Source organism: Ipomoea triloba, chromosome 5 (genome assembly GCF_003576645.1).
Source record: "Ipomoea triloba cultivar NCNSP0323 chromosome 5, ASM357664v1".
Taxonomy (NCBI): Eukaryota; Viridiplantae; Streptophyta; class Magnoliopsida; order Solanales; family Convolvulaceae; genus Ipomoea; species Ipomoea triloba.
In genome coordinates this window covers 27,149,884-27,173,892 of record NC_044920.1, presented here as the reverse complement: position 1 = coordinate 27,173,892, position 24,009 = coordinate 27,149,884, and the positions used below count along the sequence as shown (strand labels likewise).

Sequence of the window (24,009 nt, the reverse complement as noted above, 5' to 3'; positions counted from 1 at the left end):
TGGGGTTTTTCCTATGTTGAATTGGAAATGAATGAGGCCTTCTGGAAACACAAAACAAAAACATCTCCGGGTATAATGTCTTAGTAAAGAGCTTGTTCTTCATTCCTGGTGCTGGGGGTAGAAAGAACAAATCCAACGTAGAAGGTGCCCTCCAAAACAGCAATGACTTCAGTTGCTCTAGGGTGGGTGTGGGTTTTTTTTTTTTTTTTTTTTTTTTTGATGTTATCCTTGCTTGAATTCAAGCAAATAATTGTCGAATTATTCGTGTGGGATGCACGGATAAAATTATTTATTATATATTTAGATAATGAAATTAGAGATGAAATTATAAACAATTCTAATTGTCCAATTGCACAATTATTATTTGTGTTTGCAGTGTTCGTGAATGGAAAGTTTTGCAAGAATCCCGACGAAGTCAATGCTGATGACTTCTTTTTCCGTGGTCTTAATAAGCCTGGAGACACGTCCAATCCGCTTGGTTCTAAGGTTTCAGCAGTGAATGTGGCCAATCTAACAGGTCTGAACACTCTCGGCATTTCACTGGCTCGTATTGATTTTGCACCCTATGGCCTCAACCCTCCCCACACCCACCCTAGAGCAACTGAAGTCATTGCTGTTTTGGAGGGCACCTTCTACGTTGGATTTGTTCTTTCTAACCCAGCACCAGGAATGAAGAACAAGCTCTTTACTAAGACATTATACCCCGGAGATGTTTTTGTGTTCCCAGAAGGCCTCATTCATTTCCAATTCAACATAGGAAAAACCCCAGCCGTTTTATTTGCTGCTCTGAGTAGCCAAAATCCAGGAGTGATTACAATTGCCAATGCAGTCTTCGGTTCTGATCCACCAATCAATCCAGATGTTCTCACTAAAGCCTTCCAAGTTGACGACAAAGTGATTGAATATCTTCAATCACAATTTTGGTACGACAACAACTAGAATCGAATTGGTGGATACCTTCAATGGTTACACATTGAAGGTTCTTCCTTCACTGGATGCATAATTATTAATATTATAATAATAAATAAATAAATAAACCACCCTAGCTATTGTGCGCTTATAAACTCTTATGTACTGAATGCTATGATTGAAATATAAACTCATATAGTATTTTGTTATTTCGACTTTGTGTGAAAGTATACGTGTATTGTCTACATCATATATCTTCTTTTTGCTTTGTGTTTTTTTTTTTTTTATAAATAAAATAAAATAATATATATTCATAAAATATAATACGGAGAACTGTTTACATGCATTTTATTTTATTTTAATGTGCAAAGGATCTCTAATTAACTAGTATCCATAACATCCATACAAAATATAATGATTACAAATACATATTAATATTATTTTTAAAAAAATATTGTTAATAAAGGAATCTGAGTAAACCGTCAAGTCACTATATATAAAATTTTGTGTATACATTATTACCATTAAAGAATATATATATAAAAAGAAGATATTATGTATGCATATGCATGATAATAATAATGAGAAAAGATAATATAAGTTATAATGGTATGGATATTTTTGTTCAAAAAATTGTATAGTACTGATTCCAGTCTTAGCCATATGATAACTGATTCCTCAAATTTTAAGTGAACAAATGTAACCCTTCAAATTTTCTGTCTAGTTGTACCTACATCAGTTTGGCCTCTTAGGCAAAGGTATCAAATTGACAACTTGAGCAAAAATTAAAGAACAATATTTCTTCACTTAGAAGTGAGCTGATGGACCACGTACATTTTAAAATAGAAAATAATTAAGAACCAAAAATTGCAATATTTCCTTATAATATTACAATTTTAATTGTTTACGGAGTTTGATACTAATATTCATGGTCTAATTAAATTCTCATTCTTCACTACTGTGATGAATTACGGAGTCTATTCATGGATGTTGATAACATATACCAATTGTATCAACAACGTACAACTGACATGTTCTACATTAATATTTGTTCAAAATGGGAATTGTAGTTGTTGATTAGGTTTCCAACTCTCTGTGATTAATTGTTGATGAGGTTGCAGATCGTACTTGTATAATTATGTATTTGACATATTATTGTATCTCATTATAAATTATTGTCAATTATATATAGTGCAATGTGTATGATATATATAATTGGGTGCAGCTGATACTTATGTCGATCGACATTGTAATTTTTCTCTATCACTTGATCTCACAACATGATCTTTCTAGTTACTACACCAAAAGTTATAGCTAATAGTGTAGACACAATCCTTTATTTTCTTATACCTGCGCAGTAACCAACACCACGTTTCGATAAAATTAACTCTGCCCTCGCCAAGCTTCCACCTAATAACACCTTCCCATTCAAAATAAAGTTTCAAAATGTCAATTTTATGTCCATTTTCTAACACTTGCGCCCCTAGAGAGGATTATTTGGATGATAAGATGTGTATTCTCAAATTGAGAAAGGTTGCTACGTTGAGTAGGTAGTTGGTGATTAAGGTATTTTTGCTTTGAAAATAAAAAAATATGAGTAGCCTTATCATCGGAACTTGGCTAAATGAGTCACTCTTTTTTGATAATAAATTGGGGACCAATTAAGTCTAAGAAGACACCTATAAATAGCCACCCCTCCCATGCTTAGTTTCTCACCACTTCAGCAACTTTTAATTTGCTTCTCTTACTCTATTCTTCTCTGCTAAATATGGCTCTTAGGTTCTTTTCCATCGCCATTGTTGTTATGGCTTTGGCATCTTCATTTGCCAATGCTTCAGATCCCAATCCCTTGCAGGATTTCTGTGTTGCAATTGATGATCCCCACCATGTTTGTAAGTATCCAAATTTGGGCTTTAATTTATTATATTATTATACATTACATATACTTCAAACATTATATGTACCATATATGTTGTAATGTAACTCTTTTTTGTTTCTTTATTATTTGATTGTAGTGTTCGTGAATGGAAGGTTTTGCAAGAATCCGGATGATGTCAATGCTGATGACTTCCTTTTTCGGGGTCTTAATAAACCTGGAAACACGTCGAATCCACTCGGGTCTAAGGTTACGGCTGTGAATGTTAACAATTTCCCGGGACTAAATACTCTTGGCATTTCAATAGCTCGTATTGATTTTGCACCCTACGGTCTCAACCCTCCCCACACCCACCCTAGAGCAACTGAAGTCCTCGTTGTCTTGGAAGGCACCCTCTACGTTGGGTTCGTTCTTTCTAATCCACCACCAGGAATGAAGAATAAGCTTTTTGCTAAGATATTACATCCCGGAGATGTTTATATATTCCCACAAGGTCTCATTCATTTCCAGTTGAACGTAGGAAAGTCCAACGCCGTTGCATTTGCTAGTTTAAGCAGTCAAAATCCAGGAGTGATTACAATTGCCAATGCGGTATTCGGTTCTGATCCACCAATCAGCCTAGATGTTCTCACCAAAGCATTCCAAGTTGATGACAAAGTGATTAAATATCTCCAATCACGATTTTGGTATGATAACAACTAGAGATCAAAATAATTAATATTAATAAATAAACTGCCCTATCTATGGTGCGCTCATGTAATATATGATTGAAGTTTACGTGTATTTTGTTATTTTGACTTTGAGTGTAAGTATACGTGCATTGTGTACGTTGTATCCCATCTTGTTGTTATTGTTATTATTATTATTACTATTAATATTACTATTACTATTATAAACACGCTTAGTGTGCGATTATATTGATAAATGTTCAATGAATAAAAAAACATATATAGTCAAATTATGTGATTGAAGTAAATGAACAAACACATAAATGTTACAACTATTAGAAAATGAAATTTAATTTTTGATGATAAAAAAATTATTATATCTCATTAATTTTTAAAACTCACATTGAATTTAATAGATATTATGTTTCAAAATGATAATATTTTTTTTTTTTTTTGCAAATGCAAATCATTTTTTTCTGATAATTTTTGTTTTTTTGTTGTTGTTGTTTTTGTTCTAATTAGCATTTTAACATTGATATCATAATAAATAAAATAATAATATTTTGTTGGCAATAAGACAATAATACATATATTCTACATCAAGTAAATTAGTAAGATAAAAATGAAAGGTAATTTTTTTTTAAAAGTGGACCTACTCCACAATATAACAATTGATTTCTTGATATTTATGCATATTTGATTTGTATTGAATAAAAGGAAAATTTTTGGATGTTATAGAGTTTGTTATGTGACTTGAGTATGAATGGATTTTGTGTATGATTATTATTGGATCCGGTCACATGCTTGATTTTGTAGTGTGTTCGTTCGTTGTTATGAAAGTAGAGCTATACACTAGTCACATATTCACTCACTTATTTCCTTTTATAAGAGTAGTTAGGTTTTAAGGGGATTAATTAATTGCTTTGTGTTTTCGGTTATGCGACTTTGACTTGAATTACAACGACAGTGGAGTTCAATGCAAATTTTTAGGTCCAAATAACTATGAGAGTAATATTCAGGCACTTTTATGCATATCACATTGTCTTGATTTAGGCAATTTATATTGTGGACCAGGTTCCACACAGAAAAAATGCTTACAACCTTACTAACCAAAATATTTTACCATTAGAAAAAACGATTAGTAATATCTAGATGCAATTTTATGAGTCACAAAAATGATCGTAAGCAATGATTCGGTCTAAGAATCTTTGATTTCCTACCACTTTTTAGTGTTCACATATTGCATTATATTTCAGTAACTAAATATCTTTAAAAAAAAACAATATGCACAATATTTTATTACTCATTCATACAAACAAATTTGGATATATAGATTTGCAAGTGATTAATTTAATAAATGCTCACACCTCATTTTAATCAACATAAATTAACCAATAAATGAAAAAACAAGCCCAAAGTTGTGTGTAGGCATAATAAAACATGAAAATAATATAATGATTAAAAAATAGCAGACTCGATCAAAATTTAATTAAATTATTCATATTTCCCTCAATATAGATATAGATGTAATTAAAAAAAAAAAACAATAATAAGGATGAGGAGGCTCGGTAAATGATGACGAAATGTTTGACCCAAGCTTACCCATCTCGACAAGAGATTAACTTCTTCCTAGGTATTTGGTCTTAACTTTTTTTTTTTTTCTATGTATTTGGTTTTAAAATTTCTTCTTCGCGGAAATAATGACTAATGAATATTTGACAATTGTATTAAAGATCTAATAGCACTAATTGTAAATGTTGAGAATGTTAAAATCGGAAAGAGCTGATGGAGGATGTACAAAAAGTGGCCCAGTCGGTATAAGTAATGTTAGTTACTTGTGGTGTAGTTACTATCCGCACTGAATAAACCTCGCCTTATGACTCTAGTTGATAAATGGCCACAAGGTAAACTAGCCAGGTTGTTTATAGTTAACCGGTTCAAACCAAGAAATCTAATAATAAGAGCATTCCTACCATCAGTTTTTATTTGGTTTTTGTCAATAAAATAATTTGGGTGGAAAAGATGCGAGACCAAATTTTGAAGCAAAATTTCTTCGGCAAATCAAAGATTTTGCAAGAGATGGGAGGAGAAATCTTAAAAAAAAATAATAATAAAGCCTAACAAGTGCGTATGGGCACACTTCGTGCCCCAGCGGGCGCGTCAGAGTGGCGGCCACTCTGACTTTTAAAACCAACTTTTTTTTTTTCATCAGAATTCATTTTTTTTTTCTCCCATATTCTCTTTTCTAATCACACTTACAAAAACTTCTCAAAAAATCACAAAAAAATCTCACTATTTCCGATGCTCTAAGGTATTCATGTTGAGAGTCTAACTTACAATATTGTGGTTATCAAATCAACAATCTGACCAACTTGATTGGAGTCATACCTAACAGAACTTGGTTGGAGTTGCCTCAACAGTTAGTGCTATGTTTCGATGGTAGCATGTTGGACTCAGCTCACCAAGTTGCCACCAACAATTTGTAATAAGTGTAATTTATTGCAATAAATATTATATTTATTGATAAATCTATTCTAGAAAATTAAGCATAATGTACCTGATCCCTACGCAACCTTAATGGATAACTCTATTTTCAAACATATATAACCTTATTTCAAGGATTTATTACTTTGATGTCACAACTTGGTGCAATATTTTCAAATGGGCACTCATAATCTTTGGTGAACTTTCAAAAACCATCAATTATGAATGTTTCTTCTAGGCGACCGCTTGAATGTTTCATAACTCGTTGTAAATAATGCATTCATGATTTGAGAGTTATCGGTGTACTTAGCAGCTAATAATATATTGTATTTTGCAAGCCGGAGAGTAGTTCAATTCCAAACTAACAAATGACCACTTCGAAGAGAAGTGCACTGTTGTAGAGATGATGCTTGTTCAAATTGACAATTCTTGTAGTTGGTAATGAGAGATTACAAAACTCCAAAAACCCATCAAGATCGACTTAAAGAAAAAGGAATTGAATTAGTAATCCATAACAATACCAAATCCTCATATACTTATAAATTGGAGACTAAGTCTAAGATGAAATAGCTATAAATAGCCACTCCTCTCGTGCTTAGTTCCTCACCACTTCAACAAGTTTTACATTCTCTAACTCCATTCTTTTCACCTAAACATGGCTCTTAGGGTACTTTTGGTCACAATTGCCATTATGGCTTTGGCATCATCATTTGCCAATGCATCAGATCCCTCCCCTTTGCAGGATTTCTGTGTTGCATTTGATGATCCCAAGGATGCCTGTAAGTATATATCCAAGAAAACTGTTACACATCATTTTCTTATAGTAGGCTAGCTTTCTTATTGTAATGTAATGTAACCCTTTTTGTTTCTTTATTTTTGTTTTCAGTGTTCGTGAATGGAAAGTTTTGCAAGAATCCAGATGACGTCAAAGTTGATGACTTCCTTTTCCGAGGCCTTAATAAGCCTGGAAACACGTCAAATCCGCTTGGTTCTAAGGTCACACCTGTGAATGTGGACAATCTTGCAGGACTAAATACTCTCGGCATTTCACTAGCTCGTATTGATTTTGCACCCTTTGGCCTTAACCCTCCCCACACCCACCCTAGAGCAACTGAAGTCCTTGTTGTCTTGAAGGGTACCCTCTACGTTGGATTCGTTCTTTCTAACCCACCGCCAGGAATGAAGAACAAGCTCTTTACTAAGACATTATATCCCGGAGATGTGTTTGTATTCCCTGAAGGCCTCATTCACTTCCAATTCAACGTAGGAAAGACCAGAGCCATTGCATTTGCTGGTCTAAGTAGCCAAAATCCAGGAGTGATCACAATTGCCAATGCTGTTTTCGGATCTGATCCGCCCATCAACCCAGATGTTCTCACTAAAGCATTCCAAGTCGATGACAAAGTGATTGAGTACCTCCAATCACAATTTTGGTACGACAACAACTAGAATCGAAGCTTATATATACTGAAGGTTCTTCCTTCTCTGGATACATAATTATTAATTATTAATATCTTGATTAAATAAACCGCCCTAGCTATGGTGCGCTCATGTTATGATTGAAATTTATGCTCATATATTGTATTTTGTTATTTTGACTTCTAGTGAGAGTGAAAGTATGTCTACATTATGTCTCTGTTTTTTTAATTGTTTTAAAAAATTACATAAGAAATAATATTGATATTTCACACACACACATATAAAGATTGCACCCTAGTCTTGAGAACTCTTATCGCTCTTGCCTTGGAGATTGGGTGCAGGAAGTAAATTTGACTCAACGAAGTAATTCACACGAGCATATATGAATATATAGATGAGCCAAGCAATTAATTTAATAAATGCTAACACCTCATCTTAATCAACAAAAACCATCCAATAAAAAAAATTTTTTTTTTTTGACCTGATCATCTACAAATTAAAATATGAAACTAGTAGAAAGGAAAGAGAAAAAAAAAAAAAAGCAGGAAATGTTTGACCCAAGCTTACCCATCTTGGCAATAGAAAATTTTGTTCCATGTAGCAGTTAATATTAGCTTTTCTTAGGTATTTAGTTTTATTAATGTCTTGTCCACAAAGGCAAAAATTTTTCGCTCCAAAAGTCTCAACACCCCAATTTGACATGATAGTGGAGGGATTGGATTAATCACGATAACTCAATTGCACATTAGGTGATTCAGGTTTTAGTATTCTCTTGTGTAGGGATGAATAAGTCCATAAAATAAATTTATATAAAAATAGAAATAAAATAACGGGATTTAAATTTTAGAAAATATCCCCAAAGCCCAAAGGCAAAAGAATGAAATCAACAAAAATCCAAGTCGTATGTAACACACACTCACCTTAAAACCGATTCGCTACTTCCCAATGGTGCTAGGTGCCTTATAACATCAGTCTCCCAGAATAAAATTGATTACAGTAATATAATTCAACTCTCAAGCTATATTACTCTCGGCAAACTAGAAAAAACATGAGAGCACTTCTAAATTTATCGCAAGTGTTGGTAGAAATTTCAAGAAAAAGATTTTTGAGAGAGGAAGGGAAATCAAAAGGATTTTGAAGTGTTTGAAATCAGCTCCAAAACAATTTGCCCAACACAAGGTTTTTATTGGGGATGTTCAAATAATTAGCATTAAACATCTGGTTAAAAAATCATATTAATTCCTAAACTGATTAGAATGAACTAATTTTACTGAAAGGTAAAAGCACAAAGAATACCGCAAGGTGAATCAAAAGGTCACTTTCCTAGGCAAGACCACAAAGTCAGGATCTGAAAGGTTTCAGACCAAAAAGTAACTTACCTAGAAAGTAAATTCTGCATGGTTGCGAACTGGAAGGTTCCAAACTGAAAAGTCACTTATTAGGAAAGTAAATTTTCGAAAGGACAGACTGAAAGGTTACTTACCGGAAGTGAAATCCACTTCTCTGATCGTACATCAGAGAAGTTAACTTTTCGGACGAGTGACATGTTTTCGAAAGGTGCTTAGACAATTTTCAGTTCAATTAGAAAATATTTAATTATTTAATTTTTTTATTCCGATCCATATTAATGTGATGCATTTCAATTGGCTTTAAATAGGGACCACAAATTTAATTTTTTTTTTTGATAAAATAACAACATGTCACGGGAGTTATAATTAATAATATTTTAATCGGTTAGTTAGTGATATAATTGGTTTTCGTAAACTTTTATTGGTGCATAAAAAGTTATAATTGCATTACTATATGTTCATGTTAAAATTGAGATCTAGCTACTAGAAGCGGGCACTGTTAACTTTATTTATTTATTTATTTCTTCTTTTGTTTAATGTTTACACAAAGACTAGCAATACATGGGAGTTGGTTGGAACCATTCAAGGTAGAAAATATAAAATTTCCTTATCATGACTTTTTTTTTTTTTTTTTTTAACTCAGTCAAAACCTCGTGGATGAATGAAGTTTAATTTGATTTTCTGTTGAGATGTCTGTCTCCTTCTCAGCTTATTTGGACTTCATCGCCATAAGAAAAATGTTCTTTCTCCCTCCAGATTTCATGCAACGAACTCTTAATATTTATTTTTAACGTGATAATAGAACACTTATTAGTTGACTCCAACTTAAGTTCAAAAAATAAAGGAATAAGGGTCAAATAGGCCACTGAACTACACATCAAAATGCAATTAGGCCATCGAACTAAAAAACAATGCAATTGGGTCCCTGAACTACACAAAATCATGCAATTTGATCCAAAATGACTTGTTTTACCTGTTTTGCCGGTTACTAATTTTAAAAACAATCTTTTAAAATAATTTTAAATAAAATAATTAATTAAAATTAATTTTTTTAATTTTAGTTTTAATTAATTATTTTATTTAAAATTATTTTAAAATATTGTTTTTAAAATTGGTAACCGGCAAAACAGGTAAAACAAGTCATTTTGGGTCAAATTGCATGATTTTGTGTAGTTCAGGGACCCAATTGCATTGTTTTTGAGTTCGATGGCCTAATTGCATTTTGNCTCAAATGTGGTCGCGCCTTCCCGTGCGGTCGGTGCGGTTCACACCACTCAATGTTAGAAAATGCACCACTCAATGTTAGAAAACACACCACAATGAAAATACACAAAAACACCATAAAACACATCACACACCCAAAATAATGCACCATAACTCCCATGTCCCTAATGATGCATTTGCTAACACTGTATGGTGTATATTTACATACCTAGTGGTGTGTTTTTTGATGATGCGTACCTAATGATGCATATTTTTGTGGTGCATTTTCTAACATTGAGTGGTGTATATTTGTATACATAGTGGTGCGGCCGCACTGATCGCACAGTAAGGGGCGGCCACACCTGATCATGAACCTTTATATATATATTTATAGAAATCTGTTCAAATGTGGCCGCGCCTTCCCGTGCGGTTTACACCACTCAATGTTAAGAAATGCACCACTTAATCTTAAGAAATGCACCATAATGAAAATGCATAAAAACACCTCATAACTCCCCTGTTTCTAATTGTGCATTTCTTAACACTGTGTGGTGTATTTTTTCATATGTAGTGGTGTGTTTTTGGTGATGTGTACCTAATAGTGCATATTTGTGTGGTGTATTTCTTAACATTGAGTGGTGTAAACCGCACCGACCGCACGGGAAGGCACGACCACATCTGATTATGACCCTATATATATATATATATATATATGAGTTTTGAATGTCAAGATAATATTTATATAGGTTATAGATGTGTTTATTAGCTATTATTAGTATAGTAGATTACTTGGCTCATCTATATATTCATATATGATCGAGTGAATTAGTTTGTTGAGTCAAATTACTTCTTGCACCAATCTCCAAGGCAAGAACTAACGGTAAGAGTTCTCAAGACTAGGATGCAATCTTTATATATGTTCGTGTGAAAAACTAATATTGTTTCTTATGTTATTGGTTTTTTAAAAATTAGGGAAAAAATAAAAAAGAAACAGAAAGATATAATGTAAACATTCTTTCACTATCACAAAAAGTCAAAATAACAAAATACAATATATGAGGATAAATTTCAATCATAACATGAGCACATACACCATAGCTAGGGTGGTTTATTGATTAAAAATATTAATAATTATGTATCCAGAGAAGGAAAGACCTTCAGTATGTATAAGCTTCGATTCTAGTTGTTGTTGTACCAAAATTGTGATTGGAGGTACTTAATCACTTTGTCATCAACTTGGAATGCTTTAGTCAGAACATCTGGGTTGATGGGTGGATCAGATCCGAAAACAGCATTGGCAATTGTAATCACTCCTGGATTTTGGCTACTTAGACCAGCAAATGCAATGGCATTGGTCTTTCCTACGTTGAATTGGAAGTGAATGAGGCCTTCAGGGAATACAAACACATCTCCGGGATATAATGTCTTAGTAAAGAGCTTGTTCTTCATTCCTGGTGGCGGGTTAGAAAGAACGAATCCAACGTAGAGGGTACCATCCAAGACAGCAAGGACTTCAGTTGCTCTAGGGTGAGTGTGGGGAGGGTTGAGGCCATAGGGTGCAAAATCAATACGAGCTAGTGAAATGCCGAGAGTATTTAGTCCTGCTAGATTGTCCACATTCACAGGTGTGACCTTAGAACCAAGTGAATTGGACGTGTTTCCAGGCTTATTAAGGCCTCGGAAAAGGAAGTCATCAGCATTGACATCATTTGGATTCTTGCAAAACTTTCCATTCACGAACACTGAAAACAAAAATAAAGAAACAAAAAGGGTTACATTACGTTACAATAAGAAAGCTAGCCTACTATAAGAAAATGATGTGTAACAGTTTTCTTGGATATATACTTACAGGCATCCTTGGGATCATCAAATGCAACACAGAAATCCTGCAAAGGGGAGGGATCTGATGCATTGGCAAATGATGATGCCAAAGCCATAATGGCAATGGTGACCAAAAGTAACCTAAGAGCCATGTTTAGGAGAAAAGAATGGAGTTAGAGAAGGTAAAACTACTTGTTGAAGTGGTGAGGAACTAAGCATGAGAGGAGTGGCTATTTATAGCTATTTCATCTTACACTTAGTCTCCAATTTATAATTAAATATATGAGGATTTGGTATTCTTATTACTAATTCAATTCCTTTTTCTTTAAGTCTTGACTCTTGATGGGTTTTTGGAGTTTTGTAATCTCGCATTACTACCAACTACAAGAGTTGTCAATTTGAACAAGCATCATCTCTACAACATTGCACTTCTCTTCGAATTGGTCATTGTATTTGTTAGTTTGGAACCTCTCCGGCTTGCAAAATTCAATTATTATTATTATACCATTTATATACATGCTTCTTTTTTTTTTTTTTTTTTTTNTTTTTTTTTTTTTTTTTTTTTGTTAAGCACGCTTAACTACAGAATTCTTTGGCTAAGTAAGTGGATATTAAACATGGTAAGCCAAAGCGCCACGTCTCAAATCGAGCAGGGGCTGAACTCAACCAACCCAATCGACATCCAACAAATTATGCTAACTTTGATTGGGATGGGGTTCGAACATAAGACCTTTCTTATGAAAATCAATAAGTTAAGATTAATAAATAGTAATGGCATATTCGGTTACTAAAATTTACACTGACGGGTGCATAGGTGTTCAAGAAAAGTAAATGATCATGATATAGTAAAAAAAAAAAAACTAAAAAATCAAAATATTGTGAACCATTCATTTTATGGATCAAATAATTGGACGGACATTTTTTTAGTTCACATTATAGGCATAATTTTATTAACTTTTATTAATATAGTAGATTTCATAATTGTATTAGAGGAAAAACTAAAAGATATAAAAACTGTACTATAATTAATAACATGTCACATTAGTAAATATTAATAAATGAAGTAAAACAGGAAAGTATATGTAATAACACTCTTCTTACCCCATGCTTAACTTATAGATGTAACGCATGCCAATTGGTCGAAAACAAAAAAGCTGCGCTATAATTTTTTTTTTCATTTTCATTTTCTTTATCCAATAATATCACGTGATCAAAGTAAAGTTTGTCAACATTTTTCACAATTGTGAATATTGAGGTTATGTTGTCTACTTCTCAAAAGAGTTACAATTGTGTGAGACCGTCTCATAAATCTTAATTTGTTAGATTGATCAAATTTAGGATAATTGCTTGTTAGTTGTTACTTATGATAAAATTCATAATATATATTTATTACAGAAAATTTAATACCAATTTGAAATAAATAAAATGTTACTTATAATAGACATTGTAAAATGTTTGTGTGAAATTGTGATACTATTTAGGGTAAAATAATTGTTACTAATGATAAATACTGTAATAATTGCTTTCAAAAAAATATCGTAACACTTATAACTAAAATTGTGATACTTACAAAATGTAATTCTAATTTAAATATTGTAATACTTATATGTGAAATATTACTAATGAAAGAAATTGTAATATTTATTGTAGAAACTTTGAATTAAAAATTGTAAAAACTGGTAATATTACCAATTTGAATTAAAAATAAATCATTACTTATGATAGATATATTGTAATATTTATACGTGAAATTATGATACTATTTAGGGGTAAAATTGATTCTTACTAATGATAAACATTGTAATACATATAATTGAAATTGTGATACATATATACCAATTGTCTACAACCAGACCCATCTCACGAATAAGGACCCGTGAGATGGTCTCAAACAAGTTTTTGTCTTTAGCAAATATACTCCCTAGGTTTTTTTATTTCCCCCCACACACCCAAAATTGATCTCAACATTTCTTATAAAAATTTCATGGTTATACCATTGACTTACAAGGTTCTTTAGTGTATAGGTGTATTTCTTAATTTTAAATCATTTGCAGGCTAGATCTGTTGAATATAAGATTCAACTCTTCTTGACAATATCAAACGTAACAGACCTAACTAGTATGACCATTATATTATTTTTTTTTTTAAAAAAAAGAAGAAAAAAGGAGAGGCGTACCATAATATCTATCCTAGTACAGGACGGATTAATGAGAATTAAAAACGTATTCACATACAGAGTTAAGAACCCTTCCAGGTATATACAATTTTGGTCGTCTTGTAGTTGTTGCAGATAGATTTATTTATTAATTAAAAAAAATTATAAAGAAAACATAGCTTGAGGAGTCGGGATTGTACTTGAAACATTTGTCAAAAGCCTGTGATTAGGGGCAAAAACTCATATTATATCAGTGGCTTAATAACTCATTAAGTGAGAAGACCAATGTCTACAAGAAACCCACAAGTGTAATTTTCACACTGAGATTGACAGTGTTCAATTTTGTGTTCTTGCTCATAATCTACTATTTAGGAAGCAACTGATCAAGCTGCTCGTATAGGCGAAGATTAATCTCACTATACACTATTAATAATCTAGTCAAACAAATTTTAACGGTGATTGTTTTTTTTTTCTTTTTTTTTGTTATTATTATTATTATTATTATTTTTTGGGTGTGTGTGTTTTGTTTTCTTTTTAATAATAATGTTGATATGATGGAAAATCATAATCCAATTCCAATATGGAGTTGAGCCTTTTATGTAGATTAGGATTAGGAAATAGGAAGCTTCGATCATCGTTAACAATGAACCTAGTCATTATCATCAATACTGAGACAATTTTTAATGTCGATAGTTCAGTCAAGGAAATACATTTGACCTAGTGTCCTTATCCATCTACACAAAATCTTATTGGAAATGAAATATTGGCCGGTTCCAATTGGAATAGGATTGTGTTGTTAATTCAGAATTATTTATAGGTAATAGGTTGGCAATTTCCTGTTTTGATCCATTCAAATGATGGGTTTTGAGACACCCCCCACCCCCCCCCCCCCCACGACAAATTTATTGTGTTGATTGTGGTCTACGCAGTAATCTAAAACGATTTTGTTTTTATGTTAAAATATTTTACTCCGCACACATGAACATTATAGGGTAAGATAATGTATATTATGAATTAAAATAATATACTTTATGTGTTAGAATAATGTATTTTATGTGTTAGAATATTAATGAAATTTCAGGGATAAAATAATGTATTTTATATAATATATAATGGCTCTGTTTGGTAAATGGTTGTTAGCTGATTGGATTGGCTGTTTGGGTTAGAAGGTATGATTTGTTAGTAACATTAACTGATTGTAGAAAGTTGTTTGATAAATTAGCTGTTAGCTGATAGCTGTTTGGTATAATTTCTTTTCTCAAAAAGCTAATTGAAAAGGCTACTTTGAGTAGCCTTTTGAATTTTAGCATTTTGGAGTTACAAAAAACTTATTATTTACCAATTAATAGTAGTCAAATAAGCCAAAAATTGGCTGATAGGCTGATTATTTACCAAACAGGGCCAATGTACTTTTATGTGTCAGAATAATGAAATTTTTGGGTAAAAATAATATATTTTATGAGTTAAAATAATATATTTTATGTGTTTCTGGACCGTGATCTACATAGCTGTGTGGACCACGATCCATGCCCCCACCAAGTACAACAAATTATACTATGGACCAAAGTCCATATCGCATTATGAACTTTAATGCAAAATGAAATTCAGATTATATATATACAATTAACATATTATGTTTTTGTAAATAAATTGAAGGCATATAATATATTAACTATAGACACATAATATGTTAATTGCATGCACATTATATACCGTTAACATATTACATGTATGTAATTAACATATTTTGTGTCTATAATTAACAAATGTAATTATATCTTCAATTTATTTACAGACACAATTTATTAACTAAAAACACATAATATGTTAATTGTAGATATATAATTTTTAGTTCAGGGTCAATTTTTTTTTTCTCAATTACTTAAAAAGTGATTAAAAATTCTAACAGCTAGAGTAGAAGGAACTAAAGTTTTTCACATTAAAACTTTGTATTTCTTATCATTTTTCTTGTTTTTTTTGGTCACATTGAATAACATATTTAATAATCGTAATTTCGACCGTAACTAAATTAAAATCCCATGCTCATGCTCCCCTTCATCATTCACGAGTTTAATTTTTGCTAATATCATCAAATTCATCCTATGTAAATCTTTTAAGGTGATTTACCCTTATTGTTTGGCTTGTGGATTATTACATATCCATTAAGAACGAAATTCGTCCCCTGCATACCTTTAAATAGTGGTTATATATGGATACTCTCCTCATCACAAAAAAAAAAATAATAATAAATAAATAAATCAAATTCTATTACATTATGTTAATTCTGACAAATTTGGCTTTATTTTGGATCAATATTCTGATCTAATTTCATTTGTTTTAAGACTTCTTCACTAATTAAAAGATCATAGTTACGTTATGTCTCATTTTTAATGTGCATAATCCGAAGTCCAAACCATTTAGTCACCTGTGTAATATAAGAACGAGTATGCATTACTCGAAGATGTGGACATGTTTGATGTTTTTCGTCAATTTACTATAGTAATAGGCGGCCAAATAATAAAGTATAATTATTATCAAAAAGAAAATGGTTAGGTCCAACTAACAATATAGACTTGTGGAAGGTCTAAGGTTTCGAATACATGTTGATGGTTTTGTCGGGACCAGATTCACTAAGGTTTCGAATACATATTATAGTAAGATGTAGACTCTAGTTCAAAAATAATCTTTAGATTCTATATCTGTACTTAGACACATTTTGTACCTATCGTCGATAGCTTTTGTACCTGTAGCTATCATATTATGTGTTAGCTATTATCTAGTTATTTATTTACATATACAGAAATTGTTAACTGTAGGTACAAAATGTGTAACTGAAAGTATATAATTTTTGTATCAGGTTCACAACGCAATATGAGCCCTAGTCCATGGTATAACAATTGAAGTTAAGAATAATAAATAGTTAACGAAATATTCCGTTACTAAAGTTACATTGACAAAATGCGGTGGTATTTAGAAAAAATAAATCATATAATAGATGGTCAAGTAGAAATAATAATAAAAATAATAATATCAAAATAATATGAACTATTTATTTCAATAAACAATTGAACCAATATTTTTTATTTTCATTATAGGCTTAACTTTATTAATCCTTATTAATTAGATATATATTGAGAGGGGGGGGGGGGGGGTTATGTTCTCTCTTCTAGCAAATGTACTCCCAAGGGTTTTTTGTTTTGTTTTTTTTTTTTTTAATTGTTTTTACAAGAAAAATTAATCTCAAAACTTCTTTATAACATTGAACTACAAAGTTGTTCAATATATTTCTTAATTAAATAAATTACAGGCTGAGAAAGTAGATTGAAAAAGTAGCTATGAACAGATACTACATTGTAACAGAGTCAGTAGTACTAAAAAAAAAAATTTGCAGGCTATAAATATTGTATATAAGATTCAACTCTTATTGACAATATAAAACATACCTAATAACTAATGTGATCATTAAAATGATATCCTAGTACATGTGAGACTAATGACAATTAACAACTTAATTATTCAATTCCATGGTCGAAGTAGGCGCTAGTCTCTGCTCGACTAACGCCTAGCGCTAAGTGGTCTAGGCAGTACTTAGGCGGCGATCAATAAAAATAATAATAATGAATGTGTGTGGGTGTGTCATATATATATTACTTCTCTTACTTATATAAATAAATAAATTTAAATATATAAATATAATAAAAAATTAACAGACTCACTTGAGTTAACTCGGTTAACTCTGTCGAGTTGGGCGAGTTAACTCAGTCAAATTTGACCGAGTCAATTGCCAATTTAACCCAGTCGATCCAGTTAGGCGCTAGGCGGCTGCCTAGGCGGTCAGCCACCTAGGCAACCTAGGGAGAAATTTGCCTCGGCGCCTAGGTGGGGATTTTTGGAATAGTGTTCAATTCAGATAGAGGTTAGAATCCTTCGAGATATATACAATTTTGGTCTTGTAGTTGTTGCAGACAGATATATTTATTTATTAAAACAAAAGAAAACATCGCTTGAATTGAAGTAGTCCGTTCTTGAAGCTGTACGCAACACACTTGATGACTAATTCATAGAGAGTTTATCTGTAAATACCCACACTTCCTTTCTTCTTCTCCATCTCATCATTATATTTTTTCAAACATTAGCATTAATATTTAATTTCTCTTAGCTTAATTGTTCTATTCTTCTCTGCCATACATTATGGCTCTTCGGTCCCTTATCCTTGCTATTGCTGTTTTGGCAATAGCTTCTTCTTTTGCCCATGCATCCGATCCTAGCCAATTGCAGGACTTTTGTGTTGCAATCAATGATTCTAAGGCACCTGGTAAATCTCCCAAACACCTTTCATTTTCTAACATTGTTTTATATTAATTATTGAGTATATATAATGTCACTATAATTATTTTCTCTTATTTATTTGGCAGTGTTTGTCAACGGAAAGATTTGCAAGAACCCAATGGAAGTCGATGCTGATGACTTCCTCCTCCGGGGCCTTAACAAGCCTGGGAACACGTCGAATCCGCTTGGATCGGCAGTTTCTGCCGTGAACGTGAATAACCTAGCTGGGCTGAATACTCTTGGTATTTCACTAGCTCGTATTGATTTTGCACCCTATGGTCTCAACCCTCCTCACACCCACCCTAGAGCTACTGAAGTCCTCACGGTCTTGGAGGGCACCCTCTACGTTGGATTCGTTCTTTCTAATCCACCACCAGGAATGAAAAACAAGCTCTTTACTAAGACGTTATATCCCGGAGATGTTTTCGTGTTCCCACAAGGCCTCATTCATTTCCAATTCAACGTTGGACATTCAAATGCCATTGCTTTTGCAGGTTTGAGTAGCCAGAACCCTGGAGTCATTACCATTGCCAACGCAGTATTCGGTTCTGATCCACCAATTGATCCTAAGGTTCTAACTAAAGCCTTCCAAGTTGAGGACAAAGTGATTGAATATCTCCAAAAACAATTTTGGTATAACAACAATAACTAGATAATTAAAACTGTTATGATGTATCCTATGTTCCCATGCATGGATCTAGGAATAAAAATCTCATGTACTACTTTATGTTCTGAGTGGATTGTCGTCTAATAAATTAATGTATGAAATATGGATTGTGCAATCCTTGAAATTCGGCAGCAGAGTTTCCATCTTGTCAAAGACAGTAGTTTGGTCTTTATGTTTTATGACCTTGTCAAATTTTTATTATCATTTTTTTTTACAAATTTATATTAATTATGTTTTGAAGTTTTTTGTCAAGTTGCATCTAAAATGGATGTATTGGGCTTTTGTGTGTGCTTTCTCAAATCAAGATTTATGGGGAAGCTCGCATCCGCGAAGGCACCAATAAATTATGTAAACTAGTCTTAGGTGCTCATAATTAAATGACTCAAATCAAGAAAATTAATACACAACTCATACAGAGTGTCAAACATATAGTTATCAAACTAACTATCCGATGAACTTGACAGAATTTATCTCTTTTATGCTGGGTAAACCAACCTAAGAAAGCAAAACCTAAATTACAACATTCACACAAAACGATGGAGTAAAATAAGTTATTCTTGAATCCAAAAAGTTGATTATTTAATTTAATCATTAAATATAATTAGTGCATAGATGTTATGACTTATGAAAAAGAAAAGGAAACTGATTGAAAGAGAGGCATGCGCGAGCTGATACCATAACTCATTAATGTCCATATCTTCTAGGTAGCCGCCAGAATAGAATAATTGATTTTAAGCTGCTAAGTTGTTAAGTGTTTATTAGCTAGGTGGCCAGCAGTTAGTTATATGATCTCTTATACATTAAAAAAATAATTCAATATTTCACTTAAGCTCTGGTTAGAATTTAGAAACACCGAAAATGATTTATTTTTTGAAAAAAAAAAATTGTAATTCAATATTTAGGGCTGGCTCTAGTGCGGAGATGCTCTCGGGTAAAAGATGGAGTTAGATCTAAGTTGTTGATCAAATCAAGATCAAGACTCAAATCAAAGAAAATTAAAAAAAAAAAAAAAAAAGAAAAAAAAGAGCACATCCTCATGGACAACTTGGTTCGATTCAACTTCGGGGTAGAGGACTTTGAAGACGTGAAGCTGATGTTCTTAAGGCTCTACAGACCATATAGGGAGTCTGACCTATCAATTTGTTCTTCCCCTTTCTATGCTTTCCCATTTCTGTATTAGTCATTCTAGTTGGTTTGCTTGTTTCTTTCACTTAGATTGTTGAATTCGCACTATCAAATGTTACCTTGTTTGCCATTCACAATTCAATCAAATGTTATCTGCTTCCTCTTTAAACAAAAATTGTAAAAAATGATACACCTTAAGAAGGAAAACAATGCACGTTAAGAATGAAAACAACGCACCTTAAGAAAGAAAACAAAGAATCTTAAGAAGGAAAACCACACGCACCTAAATCTTTAGATCAACGCAGCTTAAGAAGGAAAACCATGCACCTAAAGCTTTAGGCCGATGCACCTATGTTTCAACAACTGACGCACCTTAAGCATACAAACCACGCATCTTAAGAAGGAAAACCACGCACTTTAAATTTGACCTAGCTAGATGCAAAAAGATCAAATTGTCATTACGTTTTTTTTTTTTTTAATTCTTGTTAATCTGGACGTTGACCTTGGCAAAATCAATGGCTCTCATCTCACCCCACATTTGCACCTGAGCACACCTACATGTGTAAAAATCAGACGAATCAAATCATATTTTAAAAAATGCGATGGCATTTTTTGTAATTATTATCGTCAACTTCACTTTTGCAAACTTGAACACTTAAATATGCAATATGTAACAACTAAATACGCAAACTTAGAAATTTTTTTTTAAAAAATCAATGGAAAAGCTAAATCGTAAATGCTAAACCCTAAGCAATAGAATAACTAAACCAAATAAAACTAAAAAACTCAGCTATAAATTCTAAAATTGAAACCCTAAAGTGCAATGCACTTTCGTATTTTTGCAAGTGCAATCTTAATTTTAATACTAAATGTGCAATATGTTAATACTAAATGTGTAAATTTGAAAAATTCTAAAAAGTGCAGATTTTAGTGTTGAAGTTTACATAGTAAAACTTGTGATAATTATAAAAATACCACCGCGTTTTTTTAAAAAAAATCTAATATAGTCCGTCTGATTTTTGGATCATTAAGAAAAATAGAGGCATACGATGATGTTGGATCTAGTACGGGATTAATGACAATTAAAAAACAAAAACATATTCACATAGACAGGTCGGTAACAATCCTGAGAGGTATATCCAATAGAGGTCTTGTAGTTGTTGGAGAACGATTTAATTATTGATTAAAAAAGGAAAGAAAGTCTTTCAAATAAAAAAGGAAAGAAATTAAAGAAAACATAGCAAACGACCTAGCTTGAGGAGTCGGGAATTGAACCAGTCCGGTGTTATTGCAGTATGCAATACACTTGACGACTAATTCATACAGAATTTATGTATAAATACCCACCCTTTCATTGCCTCTTTTCTCATCCATTATTCAAAACCAATATCTTCTATTACTCTTTAATTTGCTAATAACATTATGGCTCTTCGGTTCCTTATCCTTTCTTTTGCCGTTTTGGCTATGGCTGCTTCATTTGCCCATGCATCTGATCCCAGCCCATTGCAGGATTTCTGTGTTGCAATCAATGATTCCAAGGCTGCTGGTAATTATATAATGTCCCAAACAACTTTAATTTTCACTTGGACATTTTATTTTCTAGATTGTGTGTGTTTGTCACTATAATATTCTCTTTTTTATTTGGCAGTGTTTGTTAATGGAAAGATTTGCAAGAACCCGATGGAAGTCGATGCTGATGACTTCCTCTTCCAGGGCCTTAACAAGCCTGGGAACACGTCAAATCCGCTTGGATCAGCGGTTTCTGCAGTGAATGTGAATAACCTAGAAGGACTAAACACTCTTGGCATTTCACTAGCTCGTATTGATTTTGCACCCTACGGTCTCAACCCTCCTCACACCCACCCTAGAGCAACCGAAGTCCTCACTGTCCTTGAGGGCACCCTCTACGTTGGATTCGTTCTTTCTAATCCACCACCGGGAATGAAAAACAAGCTCTTTACTAAGACATTGTATCCCGGAGATGTTTTCGTGTTCCCAGAAGGCCTCATTCATTTCCAATTCAACATCGGACATTCAAACGCCATTGCTTTTGCTGGTTTGAGTAGCCAGAACCCGGGAGTCATTACCATTGCCAACGCAGTATTCGGTTCTGATCCACCAATTGATCCTAAAGTTTTAACTAAAGCCTTCCAAGTTGAGGACAAAGTGATTGAATATCTCCAAGCACAATTCTGGTATAACAACAATAACTAGACAATAGAAGCTGATATGAGATGATATTATGTATCCTACGTTTCAATTCCTTGGCTCCAAGAATAAAAATCTCATGTACTACTTTATGTCCTGAGTGGATTGTCGTGTACGTAATAAAGTAATGGCTGAAATGTGGATTTGGCCCTTATGTTTTTTATCATTATATTGTGTTAACTTTGTCTTATTTTCCCTTTTTGTCAAGTTTATATGAAAAACTAAGAAAATAAAACCTAAATTAAGACATCCACAAAAAATAATCATGTAAGAATTAAAAGATTTTTTTTACAAAATGTCTTCTCAAGTTGTACTTAAACATTTGACAAAAGCCTTGAGATGGAGTTGCATAAATTTCTCACATATTTCATCTTCATCTTAATTATTTAGATCAGGATTAGGAAATAGGCAGAGCATCACTCTTTTTTCATTTTTTTGGGTGACACAAGAAACATGTAACTACTATCCGAGGGGAAGCACGAAGTAATAAATCTCGTTTTTTCGTAATAGACGGCCATCAAATTACACCAGAAAGGTAACCGCACTAGCTAAAAAGGCCTTGTTTGACGAACTTAAACTAAAGGACGTTGACAAAAATTATAATTATTATTTTTTAAATGAGATTTATGCTTTACCCACTTAGTCATTCTTAAATGGACGAAGAGCATCATTCTTGACAATGAACCTAGTCATCATATTAGGACTCTCTGAGTTTGAGTCACGTTAGGACTAGCTATCCTACTCTACCTGAGACTCCCCTTGTATATATATCTCCTATTCCTTATCATTGTAATTGTTCAATTGAATCAATACAATATTCAGTTCTCATATGGTATCAGCTAGCCTAGGTTTATTTTCCAATGGCTGACGGCTCTGTTAATTCTTCCGAACGGACCGTTTCTGATGCAGCTATTTCTTCTGCGGTTTCTTCAGCAGCCGCTTCTCTGTCTGCTGCGCATCACTATGTTAGCATTAAGCTAACGAACAAGAATTTCTTGTTTTGGAGGACGCAGGTTATTCCGTTTCTTCGTGGGCACGACCTCATGGGTTTCGTTGATGGCACGAACTCTTGCCCTAATCGTTTTCTTCCCGTTTCTGAAGGCTCCTCCGCTGCTGCTGCTCTACCCAACCCGCTGCATGCTCCATGGGTGCGCCAAGATCAGGCGGTCCTTAGCATGTTAATCTCTTCACTTTCGTCGGAAGTTATGTACCTCGCAATTGGTTGCACTACGTCGCGTGATCTCTTGTTGGCGCTTGAGCAGGCTCTCGCTTCTTCCAGTCAAGCTCGGATTATGCATATTCTTGGACAGCTGCAAACAATACGCCAAGGTGATGCCTCCGCCATCGACTACATTGCTCGTGCGCAAGTTATGGTGGAAGATCTAGCTCTTGCTGGCCGTGCGGTTCCTTTGGAGGATCAGAATATGTATATTTTCAGAGGTTTACGTCCAGAATATCACTCTGTTGTAGCCTCTTTGAATGTTCGAGGTCAGCCGGTGCGTCTTCCCGAACTCGCCAATCTCCTTGGCTCGCATGAGTTCGCTACCGGTGATAGCTATGGCAGTGTTCCAGCCCCTGCAGCTGCGACTTTTGTTGGCCAGCGTGATAGTGGAGGTCGGTCGCGGTCTTGGCGTGGCGGATTGAATCGACGCGGTGGGAATCAATCACGTGGCGGTGCTGTTTTTGCCGACCAGCAGCAGCAGCAGGGCGGTGGTGTGCAGCGTGGACGTGGCTCGCATGGCGGTGGCAGGTCACGTGGGCGACGTGGTGGTAATTGGCAGCCTCAATGCCAATTA

The 24,009-nt window shown here is 33.3% G+C and overlaps 6 protein-coding genes across 6 annotated transcripts; 5 read left to right on the top strand and 1 right to left on the bottom strand.

Annotated features, from left to right (window-relative positions):
* The first annotated feature begins 27 nt into the window (after window positions 1-27).
* LOC116020494 (germin-like protein subfamily 1 member 13) lies at window positions 28-1,159 on the top strand. The gene is made up of 2 exons (XM_031260967.1): window positions 28-70; window positions 347-1,159. The coding sequence occupies exons 1-2, from the start codon at window positions 28-30 to the stop codon at window positions 937-939; spliced, it is 636 nt and encodes a 211-aa protein (XP_031116827.1). The 3' UTR covers window positions 940-1,159.
* A 1,518-nt stretch (window positions 1,160-2,677) lies between these two features.
* On the top strand, window positions 2,678-3,487 carry LOC116021082 (germin-like protein subfamily 1 member 16). The gene is made up of 2 exons (XM_031261690.1): window positions 2,678-2,801; window positions 2,925-3,487. Exons 1-2 carry the CDS (start codon window positions 2,678-2,680, stop codon window positions 3,485-3,487), a joined length of 687 nt encoding a protein of 228 aa, XP_031117550.1.
* Window positions 3,488-6,592: 3,105 nt separating this feature from the next.
* Window positions 6,593-7,567, top strand: LOC116020890 (germin-like protein subfamily 1 member 13). The gene is made up of 2 exons (XM_031261457.1): window positions 6,593-6,716; window positions 6,824-7,567. Exons 1-2 carry the CDS (start codon window positions 6,593-6,595, stop codon window positions 7,384-7,386), a joined length of 687 nt encoding a protein of 228 aa, XP_031117317.1. The 3' UTR covers window positions 7,387-7,567.
* A 3,342-nt stretch (window positions 7,568-10,909) lies between these two features.
* LOC116020757 (germin-like protein subfamily 1 member 13) lies at window positions 10,910-11,915 on the bottom strand. The gene is made up of 2 exons (XM_031261275.1): window positions 11,758-11,915; window positions 10,910-11,650 (listed from the first exon to the last, which is right to left on the bottom strand). The coding sequence occupies exons 1-2, from the start codon at window positions 11,879-11,881 to the stop codon at window positions 11,088-11,090; spliced, it is 687 nt and encodes a 228-aa protein (XP_031117135.1). The 5' UTR covers window positions 11,882-11,915; the 3' UTR covers window positions 10,910-11,087.
* A 6,091-nt stretch (window positions 11,916-18,006) lies between these two features.
* On the top strand, window positions 18,007-18,912 carry LOC116020819 (putative germin-like protein 2-1). Its single transcript, XM_031261365.1, has 2 exons — window positions 18,007-18,199; window positions 18,300-18,912. Exons 1-2 carry the CDS (start codon window positions 18,076-18,078, stop codon window positions 18,863-18,865), a joined length of 690 nt encoding a protein of 229 aa, XP_031117225.1. The 5' UTR covers window positions 18,007-18,075; the 3' UTR covers window positions 18,866-18,912.
* Window positions 18,913-21,399: 2,487 nt separating this feature from the next.
* On the top strand, window positions 21,400-22,379 carry LOC116020820 (putative germin-like protein 2-1). Its single transcript, XM_031261366.1, has 2 exons — window positions 21,400-21,551; window positions 21,654-22,379. The coding sequence occupies exons 1-2, from the start codon at window positions 21,428-21,430 to the stop codon at window positions 22,217-22,219; spliced, it is 690 nt and encodes a 229-aa protein (XP_031117226.1). The 5' UTR covers window positions 21,400-21,427; the 3' UTR covers window positions 22,220-22,379.
* The last annotated feature ends 1,630 nt before the right edge of the window (window positions 22,380-24,009 follow it).